Source organism: Magallana gigas, chromosome 9, assembly GCF_963853765.1.
Source record: "Magallana gigas chromosome 9, xbMagGiga1.1, whole genome shotgun sequence".
Classification (NCBI taxonomy): Eukaryota; Metazoa; Mollusca; class Bivalvia; order Ostreida; family Ostreidae; genus Magallana; species Magallana gigas.
In genome coordinates, this window is record NC_088861.1 from 16,507,707 (window position 1) to 16,528,119 (window position 20,413).

The following is a 20,413-nucleotide window of genomic DNA, read 5'->3' on the forward strand; positions in this document are numbered from 1 at the left end:
TATCTTGTTTGTCTCCCGGGCTAGAGAAAAACCATCTACGCATTCAACGCTTGGATGTTACTACTGATGACTTAATTGCATCTGGCCATATCAGCTTATTTTACTTCAATGCGGGAAAACACAAGAAGTACACGCAACGTAAATTACAAGAGCTGAGACCTCTTAAAAACATGAACTTTTCTTTGAAGATCGACACCCTGAGAAATGTTCTATGGCCTTTAAGATCACCTCTGCCTGATTGGTCTGGGATGATGCAAATAGTTCAAGAAGGCAATAATCAAGGGGTTTTAGATATAACGTTTTTGCCCATGATTGATTTGAACCCAAGTGATTTGAATTGCTTCTTTTCAACGTTGATGATTGTTTCCAAAGAAGCTTCACGATGTTATCGAACTCCAATCATAACGTTTGATCAACCCTTATACTGGAAAGCAGTTATGATGACCAGTAGTGAGGAATGTAGCAACGTTGTCGTACGTCTGGGAACTTTCCACGCCGAGATGAGTTTAATTGGCAGCATCGGTAGAATAATTATGTCAGGTTCTGGGCTTATAGAAATACGAGTTCTTATATATATCCCCCAAACGCTGTTAGTCATATGTTAAGCGGGAAGGCAGTTTCCCGTGCAGTTCGAACAATGATGCTTTTAGACACTGCGATGCAATGTACGCTTAACGAACATATATTCGATATGATACAGTGTGATGAAGTTGAAAGTGGTTTTGAGGAGGCAAATCCCATTTTATACAAAGCAGATGAGTCATACAGTCGCCTGTGTTCGAAAGACATTTCTGTTAAGCTGGCTATTGATTATACTGATTTCACTGCATTGGAGAAGCGAATTCGAGACAAAACAAATGAAATCAAACAATCTCGAACAGCAAAATTATGGCTTTTATTTAGTGAGATGGTTGCCATTTTGAAACGCTTCTTGGTTGCAGAAAGGACAAGGAATTGGCAGCTTCATCTTTCCACATTGCAGGAAATGTTGCCATATTATTCAGCTGCAGGTCACAATATGTATGCTTAATCTGTGTGTTGTATCTATCTCAAATGCAGGACCTAGACAGAGTCCAACCAGAGGTATATAACCATTTCATGAAGGGAATTATGTTTTACGAAGAACTGATCGGTGTTGGTCAGGTTTGTCAACTGAATCTACAGGCGGATTAACACGTGGAAGAGGAATGGGGAAGCTCAGAAGGCACAATGGCTTTTGTCTATGCCAACATTAGCAGAATATAATCAGGCGATGCAAACATTTACTGACACAGATACCAAACAAATGATCAGCATGTCGATATGTCCAGATCAAGAATGGAAAAAGACAACAAAGATGTCAATGTATTGCGCGACTTCTTGAAAGATAGGGACCCATTTGTCTTACATGACAAGACTTTGCGTAACATTGAAACCGGAATGATTGTAGACAACGACGCAAATGCAGATGCTGCAAAGAGTATAGGCAAACAAATTATACAGTCTATGGCTGGACAAAAATTGGTATCAGAAATTTCATTTAAAACGAAAGATCAAGTGGTTCCTCTTGTTATAAAAGGAACATCGAACAGTAATGTCACACAATTATTGTGAGTGCTTGAGGTTGACTGCTGTTGGATAAGAAACAACGAACACAACAGCTGAGTTGTTTCAATGTGAACTTTCAAGCTTTCCGTCATCAATGTTTGAAGCAAATGGTTTTTTAAAGCAGGCAGCAAAAGCCACGCTTGGTGAAGCTATATGGAGTAATGGTGACTGCCATACTGAAGAACTCCCAACAACAAATCTATTAAATGTAATCGATTGAGGATCTCTACTGCATCGAATACCATGGTCCAAAGGCGAGACATTTTCCCTGATTTGGTCAAAATATGTTGATCATGTCAAAAGGCGCTTTCAAAATTCCATCGTTGTAATGGATGGTTACAACGGTACGTCAACTAAAGATATGACTCCCATGAGGCGCAGTAAAGGAATTCAAACAAACACAATCACTTTTACTGAGAATATGCCACTGAGAATAAAGAAGGAAACTTTTCTTCTGAATGTATCAAACAAGCAACGCTTTGCTGAACTCCTTGTACGAAAACTGCAAGAGAGCAATATCGAAGCTATACAAAGTGAGGGTGATGCAGATTTGTTGAAATGTCAGACAGCTGTTAATAAGGCAGACGATCACACAGTGGTTGTGTATGGAGAAGACACTGATTTGCTAGTTCTGCTATGCCATTATGCAAAAGAAGGCAGACAAATCTTTTTCACCACTGACAAACAAACGTCAATGAAAAACCACAGAGTTTGGGATATTTCAAAAGCAAAGTCAGTTCTTGGAAGTGATAGTTGTCGTCAACTCCTGTTTATTCATGCTTTAACAGGGTGTGACACAACTAGTCGTTTGAATAGCATTGGAAAACCTGCTGCCTTGAAAAAGATAATGACTGGCATTTATCTAAAATCACAAGGAGCTGTATTTTTGCAAGAAAATTCTAGCAAAGAATATATAATAAAGGCGGGAGAAGAAGCATTAGTAAACTTGTATGGTGGGGTACCGCTAGAGGGTTTAGACATTCTAAGATGGAGAAATTTACGACAAAAACAATGGTTGGACTCTTAAAACTGGGAAACTTCTACCTATTGAAATGTCCAAACCACCTGCACCCGACTTCCTATTGAAAATCATCCACTGCAATTGTAAAACCAACTGCGACAATAAGAAATGTAGCTGTCGAACAAATGGCATAGCGTGTTCAGATGGATGTGAAGAATGAAGAGGAATCAACTGTTCCAATTTAAGAAATACTCCAGAATATGATGACTAGAGTGAAAACGAAATTTAAAATTAGAAAACTGTTATATTCCTTTACAACAAAAGGATGTTAATTCCATTTCCATTTTAATTTTAATGGTTGTGATGTAAACAATTTGCATTAATTGTACATTTCTAATCTTGTTATCAGGTTATAAAATAAGATGATACCATATTGATTTGATTTGGTTATTAATTATTTCTTTATTGCCATGATTCAAGAAATATAAAAAAAAAATTAAAAAAAAAATTGCCATAAATTTGACCAATGTTTCATGTTATGATATTTTTTTAATTGTTTAAATACTATTCTGTAATTTGGAGTGAAGATAAGTCGTTACAAATTGATTTGATATTGTTTTTACTTTTTCCCACATGTCCACAATTTTTCAATAACAATACATAAAAAAGCAATATTTGACCCAAAAGAATCTTAAATATTTCTCATGAAATTGTTTTATATGTATTACTCGGACAAAATAAAACTTGAGAGTTTAGAATAAGCTGATTCCATTTTATAATATGCTTTCAGATTTCCGCGATTTTTCAATAAAAAGGCAATTTTTTACCCCAAATACCTTCAATATTTGTTGTAAAAGCGTTTTAATCAGTTGTACATAGGAACACATTTCATTTCAAAACAGCATAAATTGATACTCATTGATTTAATTTGGTTATTATTTTTTTTCCAGATTTCCGCAATTTTTCAATGAAAACCCATGTATTTACCCCCAAGAAACTATTTTCCGCATATCATACAAATGTATATCTTTAATAAGTTATGTGTATATACAAACACCTTTGATTTCATTGGTCATTAGTTTTGTAGCAATTTTCTTGAGGTTTTGCTGAAATGTTGACAGATTGACTAGACTAAATTTAGTAAAATTAGTTAACTATGTATGCGTGTAAATTTATATATTGACAAGAAATCAAAATCGAAATCAATAAATGCGATGTTTTTAAAGTGATGCATGAAGTAATTATTTATTTCCCGAATCGTGTTTACATATTTCGTCGATAGAATCAGCCGACTTCTTAAACTCATATAATTACTAAATTATTAGGGGAAAATTATGTAAATGTTTTATGAAACAATAAATAAAACTTCTATATTTGCTTGTAATACACATTTCTAATGAAAACAAACAACTTATTTGTTTGTTTACGTAATTGTGTATACATGTACGTGTCATCCGCGTGCGATTTAATATTTTTGGTGCAAAGGTATTTAAGTTACCTTGTTCTAAAGATTTTCGGTTTTATGTAACAATTAGATATTTTTATTATAATAACATTACTAGATTATTCGTTGATGACATTATTATTATCCCCTTGCGCAACTTGTTGCAAGGGGGATATAGCATTGCTGCCGTGTGTGTGTGTGTGTGTGTGTACTGAAGCTGTTTTTACCGTACCTATTGTTCGTCAGGTGAGCGATTTGGCCCATTGCCCTCTTATCTAGTAAAGGTAAAAAAAAACCAGTTTGTAGTATTGGAGGGTTAGAAGTTTGCCCTTAGTTAAAAGCTGAAGCGGGCAAGAAATTAAAAATCATCCGATTTACAATGAAACAAGCAGTCGACTTTCGGACTTTTCCCGTGTTAATTACATGTACATGTACAATAGAACTTGTCCACAGTTCTGAAGAGACTTTGACATATATTGCCTATTTATCACTTTTTCCATATAATTATTGCTGCATATCTACTAAAATGGGTTGGCATACGGCAAGCAACTAGAATTGTCCATGAGAAAAGACTGCTGGTCGCTAGATCTTCAGCTACTATTCAAAATATATACGGATCCTTTATGCATGCTTATATAAAAATGAATGACACTAAATGAATCTAAATTATAAAAAAATCGAAGCTTATGTGTTGAGTTTCTGCTAGGAATTGGAAAACTGTACAATCACGTAAATGTAACCCCCTCCCCCATTTATACACTACAAAGCTTGGGATTATGATAGCATAGATATTATGAACTCGAAATGGTTTTAAAAAATACTGTTGTCATATTTTCATCGGATAAATTTGCATGTATTTTCTTAAATTTTCATTCCCCCCTACAGCAATTCATGTCGAAAGGGGAATCTCCGCTTAGCGGTGTCCTTGTCAGCTATCTATTTTTTCCTGATAACCGATGAATAACAATGTAAGGATAATACCCGAGGAACTCCGAATTAATCGTTTATTTTGCGTTCAAAAAGCGTTTATATATTGTTCACCGTGCGTTCACCTTTCATTATGCTCTCCGTTTGCGCTCTGCGTTCGCTCATCTTGCACCATTCATTAGCGTTCATCAAATTATGTTCAGCGTGCTCTCACCGTTCGCTCAGAGCGCTCTCATCGTACGCTCAGAGTGCGCTCATCGTACAAGTGGGAAAGAAGAACGTTTCAGGGACTGTACCAGTGACACCGAGTCGGAGGAAGAAGAGCCCATTGAAGCCCATCGGGTTCGACATTCCGTGTATCATTAATTCTGACGCCATACTTGTATTCATTCTTGTGGTTTTTTGTCAGTTGAATAAACTTCAATGTACAGTACCGATCAGACCCAACCTAATACCAGAGTAAACCCAAACTAAACCCCGAGTTTACTTTCTGGGTTTACTTTGGGTTTACTTTTTGAAAATTTTGGTCCACTTGGGGTTTATTTTGGGTTTACTTTGGGTTTACTCGAGAATTGCTTTTGGAGTCAACTATACACACTGAAGTGTGAAGCAGACCTGCATTTTATCGTCTGATCCTACTGCCTGTGAGTCCTGCCCCTTGTATATTCCGAATACACATGTAGCGTCTGCTCTCAGGGTACATTTTTGATCGGGGTTTACTCTCTGTGTCCACTCTGGGTTTACTTGGGGTTTACTCTGGGTCCACTCTAGTAAACCCAGAAAGTAAACCCAGTGTTTAGTTGGGGTTTACCTTCTGTAAGGTTGGGTCTGATCGCTACTGTATTCATACAACGCGTTATTTGTGGTTCCATCAAGCTAGGTGCTTAATATGATTTTAAATATTTTTCTATAAAAACAAAAAACAAAAACAGTTACTTACACCATAGCGCAATGGCTGAGAGCGTTACCTACCGATTTGTAAGTAGTAAGTTCGAAATCCGCTACGATTTATTTAAGTTTAACCTTTACAACGAACCTAAAAAAAATTTTGGCAAAATTTTGTAAAATTATAAAAAATCTAATCCGTAAAGCAACGTACTTTGATTTTAAAATACTTTTATACACAATAAAATTCACTATTGAAATGTTTCTCATATCAACTTAGGTAACAAAAAAAATCACACACACACACACGTGTGTGTGTGTGTGTGTGTGTGTGTGTGTGTGTGTGTGTGTGTGTGTGTGAAAATATCAATATCCAAACTTTGTTTACTTTTTTTTCTGTTTAAATGTTGAGTAAATGCAGATATTTCTTCTAAAAACACCGTTTCCTTTTCAGTTATTTCTTATATATAATGTCTGATTTTAATTTTTATTAATTTTCTTTTGGCACACATTCCTGGGTACCTATATTTTCAAGAACAAACATTTCAGCGGTTGAGAGGAGAGAGTGGCATACGATTCAAGGACTTGAAGAATCTAATGAGATTATGTTTAAGGGATTTTGATCATTGATCAATGTAATGATGTTATCAAATACCTTTATAATTTAGTTTATGAAATACGTGTTTGAACTAATACTGATTACAATAATTACAATAATGAGTAAACAATAATATTTCACTACGCGTTTTTATAAACACAAAATATCATTATTATGGTATAAACATGATATCGTTTGCACATATAACACATACTCCAGACCTCTTAGATGGTTTCTAAGCATTACGCATCTTTATTCAAAATTGATTAAAAACATCTCAGATTAGGATATTTTTAAAAAAAAGTTATCATCCTTAAGTTCGACTTACAACAAACCTAACCTTTTTGTTTTAAGAGCTGTCTAAGAACCAAGAGGCCCATGGACCACAACTCTCACCTGAGGAACAATAGGTATGGAGTCATAATACAAACTATCTGGACAATGTACAATCCTGTAAAAATAAAAGGACATTGTTCCCCCTGGATATTCTTATGCTTATAATCATTAATTCCTTTTCTAACAGGATGATTTTATAGTCATATCACATGTTGAGTATTGCAGTTTTCAAAAAGATCCTTAACAATTATTTATATATGGGATATAAACCTACATCAATCTCTAAACCTTCTTGTGACGCCGAAGAAATGTCCTGGGGCAAAAGTCTGAACAATCATAAAGAATCATCTGACTGACTAGTTTCTGAGAAGGAGATTTTTAAAGATTTACTTTATACCTATGTAAAACTTTGACCCCCCCCCCCCCCCATTGTGGCCCAACCCTACTCCCGGGGGTGTAATTATTTTCAAAACTTTGAATCTACACTACTTGAGGAAACTTCCACACACGTTTGAGCTTTCTTGGCTGATAAGTTTCCGAGAAGAGGATATTTAAAAATTTACTCTATATATTCCTATGTTAAACTATGATCTCCAATTGTGGTCCCACCCTACCCCTGGGGATCATAATTTTCACAACTTCAAATCTACATTACCTGAGGATGCTTCCACACAAGTTTCATTTGCCCTGGGTGATTAGTTTCTGAGAAGAAGATTTTTTAAGAATTACTCTATATATTCTTTCAATAAACTTTGACCCTCCCCCCCCCCCCCAATGTGGCCCCATCCTACCCCCAGGATCATGATTTTCACAACTTTGAATTTACACTACCTACCTGGGGATTCTTTCACACAAGTTTCAGCTTTCCTGGCTAAATGGTTCTTGAGAAAAAGATATTTGAAAATTTCTCAAAATGTTTCATTAATTTCTAATTATCCACCCTTGAAAAATGGTGTGGCCCTTAATTTTTACAACTTTGAATCTCCTTTGCCTAAGGATAATTTGTGCTAAGTTAGGTTGAAATTGGCCCAGTAGTTCTTTCGAAGATGTTGAAAATGTGAAAAGTTTACGGACAGACGGCGGACAGACGTACGACTACCAAAATGTGATCAGAAAAGCTCATTTGAGCTAAAAATCGGAGAAAAATTTTGGTAACATGCATGCATAATTGTAAAAAGATCAAAAAGTGTTATTTATGTAGTTACAAATATTTCCGACCTTTTCGTGAAAATTAACGTAAACAAAGTTATGTTGACATAATCATATATAGAAAAACAATACAAAACGTGTTATTTATGTAGTTACAAATATTTCCGACCTTTTCGTGAAAATTAACGTAAACAAAGTTATGTTGACATAATCATATATAGAAAAACAATATAAAACATCAACAAGATGAGAAGCAACACACATCTGTATAGAGTATAAAGAGCATTTATAATTTATAACTGAGGAGTTGATTTAATAAATTTGATGACAATGAAACAAAATAAGCATATTATTCGTAACAATACCTGATTATGTGTCTTGTATTCTTCGTCTTCCAACTGTATAAGAGTAAATCTGAATGGGTCATCAAAATTTACACCCATCACGTAGTTAACGATCGCATCAACTAAAGTGCTCTTCCCCGAACCAGTTGCACCTACTAGTATTATCGTCTTTTCAAATTCTGTCTCTGTAACTTCTCCTGTCATTTACATATTATACTGAATATTTTTTAATTTAATAAATGGGAAAATGAAATTAAAATGAACAAATTGGGAATAAAAACCTTACCAAGTATAAGCTGCTTTGTTTTTGCGTCAACATTTCTCGAGTGTCTTAGCTCTTTTGCCAATAGTTGATAAATTGCCGGATTCCCATCGCTAACCTGTTTTGAGAAATCCAGTAAAGAGGTCGACAGAGACTTAGCTGTAAGCACATCATTACTCTGAGGCCCGTATTGTCCTTCCTGATCTTGATATACTGTTCGAACTTGAAATACGTACTTTGTATTTGCCATTAATCCGGTTATAGTAATTTTACTCTGGTCGGTGTCAGTTTTAGCAAATTTCCACTTATCTTTACTGTCTTTTGTTTTGTATCGAATTTGGTAGTAATCAACGCTGTTTTCTGGTTTTGCCCATTGAAGGTCAACTGAGTCCGAATGAGTTCCTAAAGCATTAGCTATAGGTTGTCCAGGGGTCTACAATGATGAAAAACATCTCCAAAAAATTATCTAGGTAGGTTTGTGACTTAACAGAGATTAAAAATTTTATTGAATCAAGTTTTCAAAAGAAAGGTTTATTTTAAAACCATTTCATATTTGAAGATTAAAAATATTAAAATAAGTTCTGATGTATCTATATTACACCTAAAAGACCTTAAAATGATTTTGTTTTTTGCTTGTCCAATATGTGCCTAATACTATGTGTCAGTTGGTTTGTGACATCCTACATTTAGTCGTCAATTCTTTTTTATTTCTTCAAAATGATGATTATTAGTTAAAACAATAGAAAAACTTTTCGTTTTTGATACATCGAAGAACAATACGACGCTGGAATTCGATGTTTTTGAAACAATAAGGACTTTTAATAAAATAAAATTTTAAAAAAAGTCCACTGACCGGTAATATTGAAGGAATAAGAAATCATTCTTTGCACGTAATGAGGTGAAAATTTCGGTGGGGACATTTTAAACCCAACAAGGCCCAAAGGGCTTTATGATAGATTTAATCCCGCACCGACCAAAAATTGTACCCTCATAATATTCACACAATTTTTCTCTTAAATTTTTATTATTTTCAGCAATTGTACGATTAAATATTCAAATATGAACTATGTAAACCCTTGTTGAGTTTCGTCAATGGTGGTGCATGTATTAATTGTGAATTCAAATCTGTTCAATATCACAAATAAAAGATGCGATAGTTTTATTGTGTAAAAATGGGAAAAAATGTGATCGGATTAAATTACATGTTCCAATATAATGATCTTAATAGGAATTGTTAGGTTTTACCATAGACAACAGAATCTATATGTGTTTGACAAAACTATCCTTATCGGACATAGTTTTTCTGGACATTAGTTCTTCGCACTAGGTATGCGAAAACAAATGGAGAAAATGTGGGAGAGTAGATCATCTACAAGCTGATATTTTTGGCATTGCAAAGAAGGTATGACAATTTGTACCAGGGACTTCAACAAAGTAAAATTGGTATTCAAGGATGTTGGTATTTTGATTAAAGAGTCAAAAACCGTGCTTTCCTGCATAGGTATTGAGTTAGATTCTGTTCTATGGGAAAACGTTAACCACAAGATAAGTTAGCTAAAGCTAGACTCTTAATACAAGTTCATGAGTCCAAAAAAGCAGTAACATTACAAGTGTTTCTATCTTTTATAGGTTTGTTTAATTTCGCTTCTTCAGTGGTCATTTAGGAAGCCGACTTTTGAGGCGTATAATTGATCTCTAAGTTTTTATTATTTTATCATCATGAAAGGTTGAATAAGGAAGCTCGAGCAAACTTAAATTCTTGGAAGATTTTTAACATATAATTAAATGTATATTGCAAGTGTTGTAAAAAATAATTGATTTATTAGATTTTTGAAGCGAGCTGGTAGTTTTTTATCTGGGTCAGAGTTCGACTCCATTCTTTATTTATGGTTACATTGAAATTAATGTTAAAACGGGCTTGGCCCCTGTGGGCTTAGCTAATGTTTTAACTTGTCATCTTTCTTGCCAGCAGATTTCACAGTTCCTACCAAAATATTCCCAATACAACTCTGTGGCATGCCAATACAACGAGAACAATTTTAAGATTTATAATCGATAGCATTGCATTTGATACATCAGTCATTAGCACCATCGACTCACAGTATTTATCCAAGGACAATTGATTATTACTAACGTTTTGTGCCATCATTTGCTTTTCAAAGAAACGGTATTCGCACAAAAGCAGAAGATATCCTGTTTATAGCGTTTTGTTACTAGTAAGGTTTGGGTTGACTTCTGTAACAACTTATGTCTCAGCATTACGTATTTCTGACCTAAAATAAGGAATATGGAAAACCCAATGCAAAATTTTCTTCTCCAAATGTTTAAAGGTTATAAAATAAAACTAGACATGATCTCGTTGCGAGCAACGAGGAGGTCTTCCGTCTGATTTTAGAAATTGAGATTTATGTTCGATCTTGATTTTGCTATTTAACAACTATACATGATTTAAAACAGGAAAAGAGGATCTTCCTTTTAAGTGCCAGATACTATTTTGTTTCAGGTGTAAGAGTTCTGTTTAACAAGTGTTTAGAAATTCGTCACTGCTCTTGAGATATCTGAGAAAGAATATCGTTATACTGCTTGGCTTCATAACTGTAAGATAAACGTATTTGCTTCTATAATTTATTACAAAATATCCCTCAGTAAAGAACTATAGGAAAAAGACTTTAGAGCCCTCTAGGTTCCTAATATTAGGGGCCAGTCCCTTTTTCTTGGAATCAAATGAAAGGTCATTTGATTATAAAGACATTTTGTTTAACAAGTGTTCAGAAATTCGTCACCGTTCTTGAGATATCTGAGAAAGAATATTTTAGGGACCGGACCTTATCTCCTTATTGGGGCCGCTGAACAAAAATTGTAAGGTTGCATGTTATTAGGTACATTATTTTGAGCATCTTTTCTTTTATACTGCATTTTAAAATATTTTTTCTTTTTGAGATATAGGTTATCAAATTTTTGGACTTTTAACCCCTAAAAATCCTTAATTACGTAAAACATGAGAAAATCATTATTATGTTAGGCTACATAACTGTTAGATAAACATATTTGCTTCTATAATCTATTACGAAATACCACTCGGTAAAGAACTACAGGAAAAAGACTTTAGAGCCCTCTAGGTCCCTAATATTAGGGGCCAGCCCCTTTTTGATGGTATCAAATGAAAGATCATTTGATTTTAAAGACATTTTGCTCAACAAGTGTTCAGAAATTCGTTACCATTCTTGAGATATCTGAGAAAGAATGTTTTAGGGGCCGGTCCCTTATCTCCTTCTTGGGGCCGCTGAACCAAATTTTTTAGGCCGCATGTTGTTAAGGACATCATTTTAGGCATCTTTTCTTTTATACTGCATTTCAAAATAGTTTTTCTTTTTGAGATATAGGTGACCAAAGTTTTGGAATTTTGACCCCTAAAAACCCCTAATTACGTAACATATGAGAAAATCGTTATACTGCTTGGCTTCATAGCTGTAAGATAAACATGTTTGCTTCTATAATTTATTACAAAATATCCCTCAGTAAAGAACTATAGGAAAAAGACTTTAAAGCCCTCTAGGTCCCTAATATTAGGGACCAGCCTCTTTTTCTTGGTATCAAATGAAAGGTCATTTGATTATAAAGACATGTTGTTCAACAAGTGTTCAGAAATTCGTCACCGTTCTTGAGATATCTGAGAAAGAATATTTTAGGGGCCGGACCTTATCTCCTTATTGGGGCCGCTGAACAAAAATTGTAAGGTTGCATGTTATTAGGTACATTATTTTGAGCATCTTTTCTTTTATACTGCATTTCAAAATATTTTTCCGTTTTGAGATATAGGTAATCAAATTTTTGGACTTTTGACCCCTAAAAATCCTTAAATACGTAAAACATGAGAAAATCATTATTATGTTAGGCTACATAACTGTTAGATAAACATATTTGCTTATATAATCTATTACGAAATACCACTCGGCAAAGAACTATAGGAAAAAGACTTTAGAGCCCTCTAGGTCCCTAATATTAGGGGCCAGCCCCTTTTTGATGGTATCAAATGAAAGATCATTTGATTTTAAAGACATTTTGATCAACAAGTGTTCAGAAATTTGTTACCATTCTTGAGATATCTGAGAAAGAATGTTTTAGGGGCCGGTCCCTTATCTCCTTATTGGGGCCGCTGAACCAATTTTTTTAGGCTGCATGTTGTTAAGGACATCATTTTAGGCATCTTTTCTTTTATACTGAATTTCAAAATAGTTTTCCTTTTTGAGATATAGGTGAGCAAAGTTTTGGAATTTTGACCCCTAAAAACCCCTTATTACGTAACATATGAGAAAATCGTTATACTGCTTGGCTTCATAACTGTAAGATAAACATATTTGCTTCTATAATTTATTACAAAATATCCCTCAGTAAAGAACTATAGGAAAAAGACTTTAGAGCCCTCTAGGTCCCTCATATTAGGGGCCAGCCCCTTTTTCTTGGTATCAAATGAAAGGTCATTTGATTATAAAGACATTTTGCTCAACAAGTGTTCAGAAATTCGTTACCATTCTCGAGATATCTGAGACAGAATGTTTTAGGGGCCAGCCCCTTATCTCCTTATTGGGGCCGCTGAACCAAATTTTTTAGGCCGCATGTTGTTAAGTACATCGTTTGGAGCATCTTGTATACTGCATTTCAAAATATTTTTCCGTTTTGAGATATAGGTGGTCAAAGTTTTGGACTTCTGACCCCTTAAAACCCTAATTACGTAAAACATGAGAAAATAGTTATACTGCTTGGCTTCACATCTGTATGATAAACATATTTGCTTTTATAATTTATAACAAAATATCCCTCCGTAAAGAGTTATGGGTAAAAGACTTTAGAGCCCTCTAGGTCCCTTATTTGAGGGGCCAGCCCCTTTTTCCTGATATCAGCAGAAAGGCATTGTAAATATAAACTTTTTTTACTTTACATATTTTAACAAAAGATTTTCCAGAAAAGAGATAAAGAGAGAAAAGCATAAAAATTCACGACGCTTTTTTAATGTCAATTTTCGAGCCATAGCGAGCTTTAGCGCCAGTAGTGCTAAACATACAAAAAAACAATCATGCAAAACTTCAATCTTTCGTTTACCAACCGTAGAAATTTGAGCTTAATATCTCTTATAGTTTAGGAGAACAACAGAAGACAAAATACCCATATAAAAATTAGAGAAATCTCAATATCTCAAAAACGGATGTGACGTCATCAATACAAAAAAATTTCAATCAAGTTCAGACCAATATCTATCACTTTCTTAAATTTGATTGAGATCGGCCGAGCCGTTTCTGAGAAATCGCGTGCACATAAAAGGAAGAAAAAAAATAATAACTAGACACGATCTCGTTGCGAGCAACGAGGAGGTCTTCCGTCTGATTTTTTGCATTTGAGATACATGTTCGATCTTGATTTTGCTATTTAACAGCTAAACATGATTTAGAATAGAAAAACGGGGTCTACATTCTAAGGGCCAGATACTATTTTGTTTTTTAGGATAAGAGCTTTGTTCAACAAGTGTTTATCAATTCGTCACCGTTCTTGAGATATCTGAGAAAAAAAGTTTTAGGGGCCAGTCCCTTACCTCCTTTTTGGAGCCGCTGAACCAAATTTTCAAGGTTGCATTTTGTAAAGTACATCATTTTGAGCATCTTTTCTTCTACACTGCATTTCAAAATATATTTCTTTTTGATATATAGGTGGTCATAGTTTATGGACTCTTGACCCCTAAAAAATCTTTATTCCAAAACACATGAATAAATCATAACATTACTTGGATACATAACTGCAAGATAAACATATTTGCTGCTAAAGCCTTTCATTAAATTTCCCTCAGTAAAGAGCTACAGATGAAAATTTTTAGAGCCCTTTAGTTTCCTAATTTTAGGGGCCAGCCCCTTTTTCTTATTATCAAATTAAATGTCTTTTAAATCAAAACCCATTTTGTCCAACAACTGTTTAGAAATCCGTTACCGTTCTTGAGATATATGGGAAAGAACATTTTAGGGGTCGATCCCTTAACTCCTTATAGGGGCCGTTAAACGAAATTTTGAAAATTGCATATGATTTTATACATCATTCTGAGCATCTTTTCTTCTATACTGCATTTCAAAATATTTTTCCTTTCGAAGATAAACGTTATCAAAATTCTGGACTTTTGGCACTAAAAACCCCTAATTACGTAATACATGATAAAATCATTACATTGCTTGGATACATAACTGTAAAATCCACATATTTGCTTCTATAACTGTTCACAAAATATCCCTCAGGAAAGGGCTACAGATGAAAGACTTTAGAGCCCTTTGGTCCCCTAATTTGAGGGGCCAGCACCTTTTTCTTATTATCAAATTAAATGTCTTTTACATCAAAACCCATTTTGTCCAACAACTGTTTAGAAATCCGTTACCGTTCTTGAGATATATGGGAAAGAACATTTTAGGGGCCGATCCCTTAACTCCTTATAGGGGCCGTTAAACGAAATTTTGAAAATTGCATATGATTTTATACATCATTCTGAGCATCTTTTCTTCTATACTGCATTTCAAAATATTTTTCCTTTCGAAGATAAATGTTATCAAAATTCTGGACCTTTGGCACTAAAAACTCCTAATTACTTAACACATGATAAAATCATTACATTGCTTGGATACATAACTGTAAAATCCACATATTTGCTTCTATAACTAATCAAAAAATATCCCTCAGGAAAGGGCTACAGATGAAAGACTTTAGAGCCCTTTGGTCCCCTAATTTGAGGGGCCAGCCCCCTTTTTTTGATATCAAATGAAAGGTCTTGTAAATATAAACTTTTTTTGCATTACATGTGTTAACAAAATATTTTTCAGAAAAAAGATAAACTAAGAAAACCATGAAAAATTACGACGTTTTTTAGTCTCAATTTTCGGGACCAGGCGAGCTTTAACGCCGTTTGAGCATGACAAATATGAATGCCAAATAGCACATCTATAATCTCTTGTCTATAATACCTGAAAGTTTGAACTCAATATCTTTTACCGTTTAGGAGGAGATCCCTGGACAATCCGACCCTCTGAAAATCGCTAAAACGTCATTATCTCAAGAACGGAAGTGACGTCATCAAAATAAAAAAATATATATTTAGTTCAAATAAATATCTGTCAGATCTGAAAGTTTCATGAAAATCAATTGAGCCATCTCCGAGAAATCGCCTGCACAAAAATGCGTAAGGAAAAAAAAAAACAAGAATAACTAGAGCAAAGCTCGTTGCAAAGCAACGAGTGGGTCTTCCGTTAATGTCGGAAGTAAAGCTGGAAGTTCCTGTAAGAAGCAGAGCTCTTAAACCAATAACAAGAGTAACTAAAATAAAAATATGAAAAAAATCGAATATTCCTGGTACGACTTAACAAAATACGAATGATTTTAAGTACGACTTAACAAAAACCTTTCCGATCTTAAGAAGGACTGAACAAAAAAAATCCGAATGTGTTCAGGTACGACTTAGCAATTATTTTTGGTACGAGTTAATTTTACTTTGAACATTACGCTATTTTTTAAACCAAGGCCGCGGAATCAAAATTTCCGGAAAAATCAATTTTTAAACCCCGATATCTCTGTAATGCATCGTCCGATTTTAAAACGGCTTTCAGTGTTAGATTCAGCTTAAAAAGCTCTACAAAACACATATTCTTTTTCGATTTGATCAGAAAATTCATTTTTTCGAAAAATTTGTTTCACTTCCGGTTTCGACTGGAAGTGATAAAATACATTTTTTTGGTCAAATGCCATAAGTAAATCCGCAGATTTACAATCACAGAAAATTTCAAGTCTTTATAAACAACCGTTTACTAGAAAAGTCCTGGACAAAATCACTTTTTGAAAATTTTTATGGCGCTACATAAATCATCGTTATGTTTTTCACTTACATACGGGTCCTCATTTTCTTCCTCTATCACTTTATTCTGATCCTCAAACTTTGGGAGGCCTGAATATAAAGATGCCTTATATAATAAAAACAAGCAAACTGACGTTGAATTTAAAAAAAAAAACAATCAAAGACACTCTGCACGAAAGCTCATCATCTAAAAAAGTAAAACAGGCAATAATTCCTAAACTAAATGAGGAAATGGAAATGAAATAAAAAATAAGTCGGCAGGTAATTGGTATTTAAGGTGCAGGCATTATGCCTTATCTTAGAATACCTTTTCTATTGTCATCAATACCTGTTATCAAGGTCTCCATTTCTTTATTGTCCATAACATCAGGTGTTCTCGTTTTGCGTCCTAATTTAGAAAAAAAAATTAATGATTAAATACCTTATAACAATCTCAATAAGGAACACTTTATTAAAAGTAATTTACTAAGGACTTACTTTTTAAAACGAGCACTCCAATGACTGCAATAGCAATACTAAAGACAATCAACACTGTGGCAGCGACAACTACTGCAACAGTGATCTGCGTGTTCCTAAATTTCAGTGCAGATGATCATGAAGTTTTAACATTTTTCAATCTTTTAATTCAACTTAATAACCATCATCTGACAAGCAAAACTGCAAACAAAAATAAAATAAGTTAAATGAAAATGCGATAAGAAATTCAAAAATCTTACAATGTATACCTGTTTTTCGATTGATCCGATCTTGTTGTTTTATCTGGCATCGCTATTGTTGTTGATCTTATTGCTTGTTTTCTGTAAACAATGTCATAGCAACCAGGATCTACAATTTGTTTTATATAATCATTTAGTACAAGAATAGACTATGAGTTTATCATTACTTTTTCAAAGTAAACTTATATTTTATATCATTGTCATTTAATTGTACAAGATTATTGAAATTGTAAAAGATGTAAAATGAAAGATTCTCGAGTACACTTATTTTATCTTATTCTAAAAAAGGTAAAATTTAAGCATTAATTTATATATTCTCACATTTATATGCACGTGTAGAGTAGTAGACGTTATCACATGCTAGAACTGATGTTTTGTTGCATGGTGCTGAAACATGACTTTGAATAACTCCCCCAGCAACATTAAACTCTGTGCAATATCCTAAAATGCCGAAGAAGAACAAAACTGATTCATGAAGAATGATTGTAAAAACGTTCATCTAAAAAAATAAAACCATGCATGCTTTGTTTTCAAATTGAATACATTACCTATCATAAGTCTTCGTGGTGCACATACTTCTAGAGTTTCATTTCCATATCCGTTAATTACACAATGATATACAAACGTTTCAGGTTCTGAACACTTTTGCTGGGCTGCCGTTAATTGACAGTGCTTTCTATTGGCAGCGCTTTCCCACTCTTTTTTGGACGTTGGACAGGATGTAACGCTTTCCATATTATCTACGGCTTCTTGACAATATTTGAACTCACCTCTACACACCTAGTAAAAAATCAATCGTATATAAATCAAAGCTGCTTGAGACAAAACCACTCTCGATCCATCTAAAGAACCTGTCTAAATTGGGTGGGAGGGGTAGAGGAAGTAGGTTTCTAGTCACTTGTGGAATACGTTTACACGGCATAGTGTTTTACACACAAGTACATGTATGATACAATTCGGCACATATCAAGTATATTACCTGTCCTAGAATTGGTAGTAATATCAGTGATGCACGGATCCAAGAAGTCATTATAACCTGCTAAAAAAGTTAAAAATATTTATAAATCGATGTGTAATTGCATTAACCGTCTCCCCCATGCCACTTATAATTTGAATCGAAAGTTTTGAAAAAAAATATTTTAACCATTTTAATATTTTTTACAAAAAAATTGTTATATAGGTCCTGTAATAGTTTCTGATTTCTTACCTCATTGCATGTAGGTATTTTTTCATAAATATAATCAAAAAAGAAAAAAAAAAGTTAAGTGAAGCAATGTTACGGTTTGGTTTCCTGTCATATTGACATGTAATCAATGTTAATTTAATAATTTTTATTTAAAAAAGTTTAATGGTAAAACAGAAACAAATCTTTGACTCGACATATCAGTGAGCAACACGATGAGTTTTTGTTGATTTTAAGTCGTACTACTATTGTAATTTTAACAGGATATAATGCAAGTAATTGTCTTTTGTGTTGAGAGTGTGTAAAAAAAAAAATACGGGTTGTTTTTGTTATGTCAAACTTGTTAATAGGGAATAAGTGATAAGAATTTAAAGACAAAATTGTTATTTTACATTTACATGTATGGTACACCAAGTTAAGAACTTTTAGGTGCGTAAATAGTTCCATCGTTTGTAGACAAAAGTCAGTGTGTCAGAATTAAGTACCAATTGGCATGTCAATGGAACCAATAATTTTTTGCTAATGACATTTTATCTGCAGAGACGTAGAGTGTGGAAAGTATTGGTAAATGACGTCATAACACGTACTAGACATGGCGGCAAAAATCAAAACTTAAACGTTCCTCTGTGACTACTGGGATGCAATATATGATAAAAATTTTGTTGTTGATCAGTTGGTTCTTGACAGCAAAAATGTGAATATTATTTGACATGTAAGACTGTGATCTTAGCAACGTTTTTACTTGGGTTCCCAAAGGTAACACTGGTCACATCAATAACATTTGTATTTCAAACCTATTCAGGATTTATTAGTACAATTGGTAAATTGGTACTGTTGTCATTCAAATGCACCAGTGGTATATCAAAAATGGAAACCACAGGTAGAAATGTGAACGGTGCGTTCATAGTTCATTACAATACACCATTGGTGCTTTGGTGTTTACACATTTCTACATAAAACGAAAATGGATTTTGTGAACAATAAGAAATCGATTGCTTATCACTCAAATGTATTTAAGAAATTTTTCATAGACATTTATTCTTCAACTAAAATCAAATGTAGAGAGATGATACTAAAATGAAATCAAACCGAAAGTAAAATTTTTGAATTGTTATACATATCAGAACCATGCATATTATATACATTTGTTCATGATTGAATACTGATTCCACTATTACATGTACAATGTACAATAATAAGCAATTATTCCGGTATGATTAAGCTCTTACTGACTTATAACGGTTTAATCTTCTTCCATTTCGAGTCAAAAGTACACCTTAACTGCGCAGGTGCGAATATTTTAAACTTTAAACCACTATACTGAAGGTTATCTGAAGTCGATCTATTATTGATTTTTTTGGTGCAAAGTTCCTTCGACCATTTAAGGTAGCTCGCGGGTTTACTGCTTGCGAGAAAACCTACCCTGAAAATTTGTCCGCGTGATTGATAGGTTTCAGAGATTTATTTCTAAAATTTATTTGAGATTCGTCTGCGTAGTAATAATGTTATCGTGATTCAAACACAGTGTCGCTGATAGAATCAAGCAACGCCATTTCAATGAAATATATAGTAAAATGCATATCTTAGTCGAAAACCGCATTTCAAAACTATGCTCCAAACTTTTAAACGATCTAGACGAACTTAATTTTACTCAACACAATAACAGAAGAGATAATTTTGAATCAATTCATAAAAAAAAAATCAATATGTGTTCTCGGCCAATTTTTCGTAAAACAACTTTAAAGATTTAAAAGATTTCACAAAATCCTATATTTTTATCACGACGTTAGCCCGACGTCATTAATTTCTTTGGTCTGAGAACCAAATATGAAAATGCGCTGGTTGACCAGACTAGCTAATTAACACATATTAGAACATGCAAACCTAATTAACATTATTATGAATGTTTTCGAATGCATAAAGGAAATAAATGTTAGGTTGTGAAGAGAAGAAACTTTTCTTTTCAATGAGTCAGTCATGCATTCAATGCAAAAATAATTATCATACAAGTATTGACATATAAATAAGTTTGTAATCGCATTCGATAACTAGCTAAAGCGAAAATAATTTTAATAGTTAGATCGGTATTTGAAAATACAGAATTCATATTTGTGAAACGAGCGAAGTTGATGCATACGGTTCAAC

At 33.7% G+C, this 20,413-nt stretch overlaps 1 protein-coding gene across 1 annotated transcript in view; it reads right to left on the minus strand.

Moving 5' to 3' along the window:
* Positions 1-19,543, minus strand: part of LOC117691939 (uncharacterized) — a 28,071-nt gene extending 8,528 nt beyond the window's left edge. The window contains exons 1-10 of the mRNA XM_066072377.1: positions 19,498-19,543; positions 18,065-18,124; positions 17,634-17,865; positions 17,407-17,526; positions 17,095-17,194; positions 16,847-16,941; positions 16,677-16,757; positions 16,401-16,459; positions 8,518-8,926; positions 8,253-8,428 (exon numbers count right to left, since the gene is read on the minus strand). Coding sequence (XP_065928449.1) covers positions 8,253-8,428; positions 8,518-8,926; positions 16,401-16,459; positions 16,677-16,757; positions 16,847-16,941; positions 17,095-17,194; positions 17,407-17,526; positions 17,634-17,865; positions 18,065-18,115 — 1,323 coding nt within the window. The 5' untranslated portion in view covers positions 18,116-18,124; positions 19,498-19,543. The remainder of the gene's footprint in view (positions 1-8,252; positions 8,429-8,517; positions 8,927-16,400; positions 16,460-16,676; positions 16,758-16,846; positions 16,942-17,094; positions 17,195-17,406; positions 17,527-17,633; positions 17,866-18,064; positions 18,125-19,497) is intronic.
* Positions 19,544-20,413: the final 870 nt, after the last annotated feature.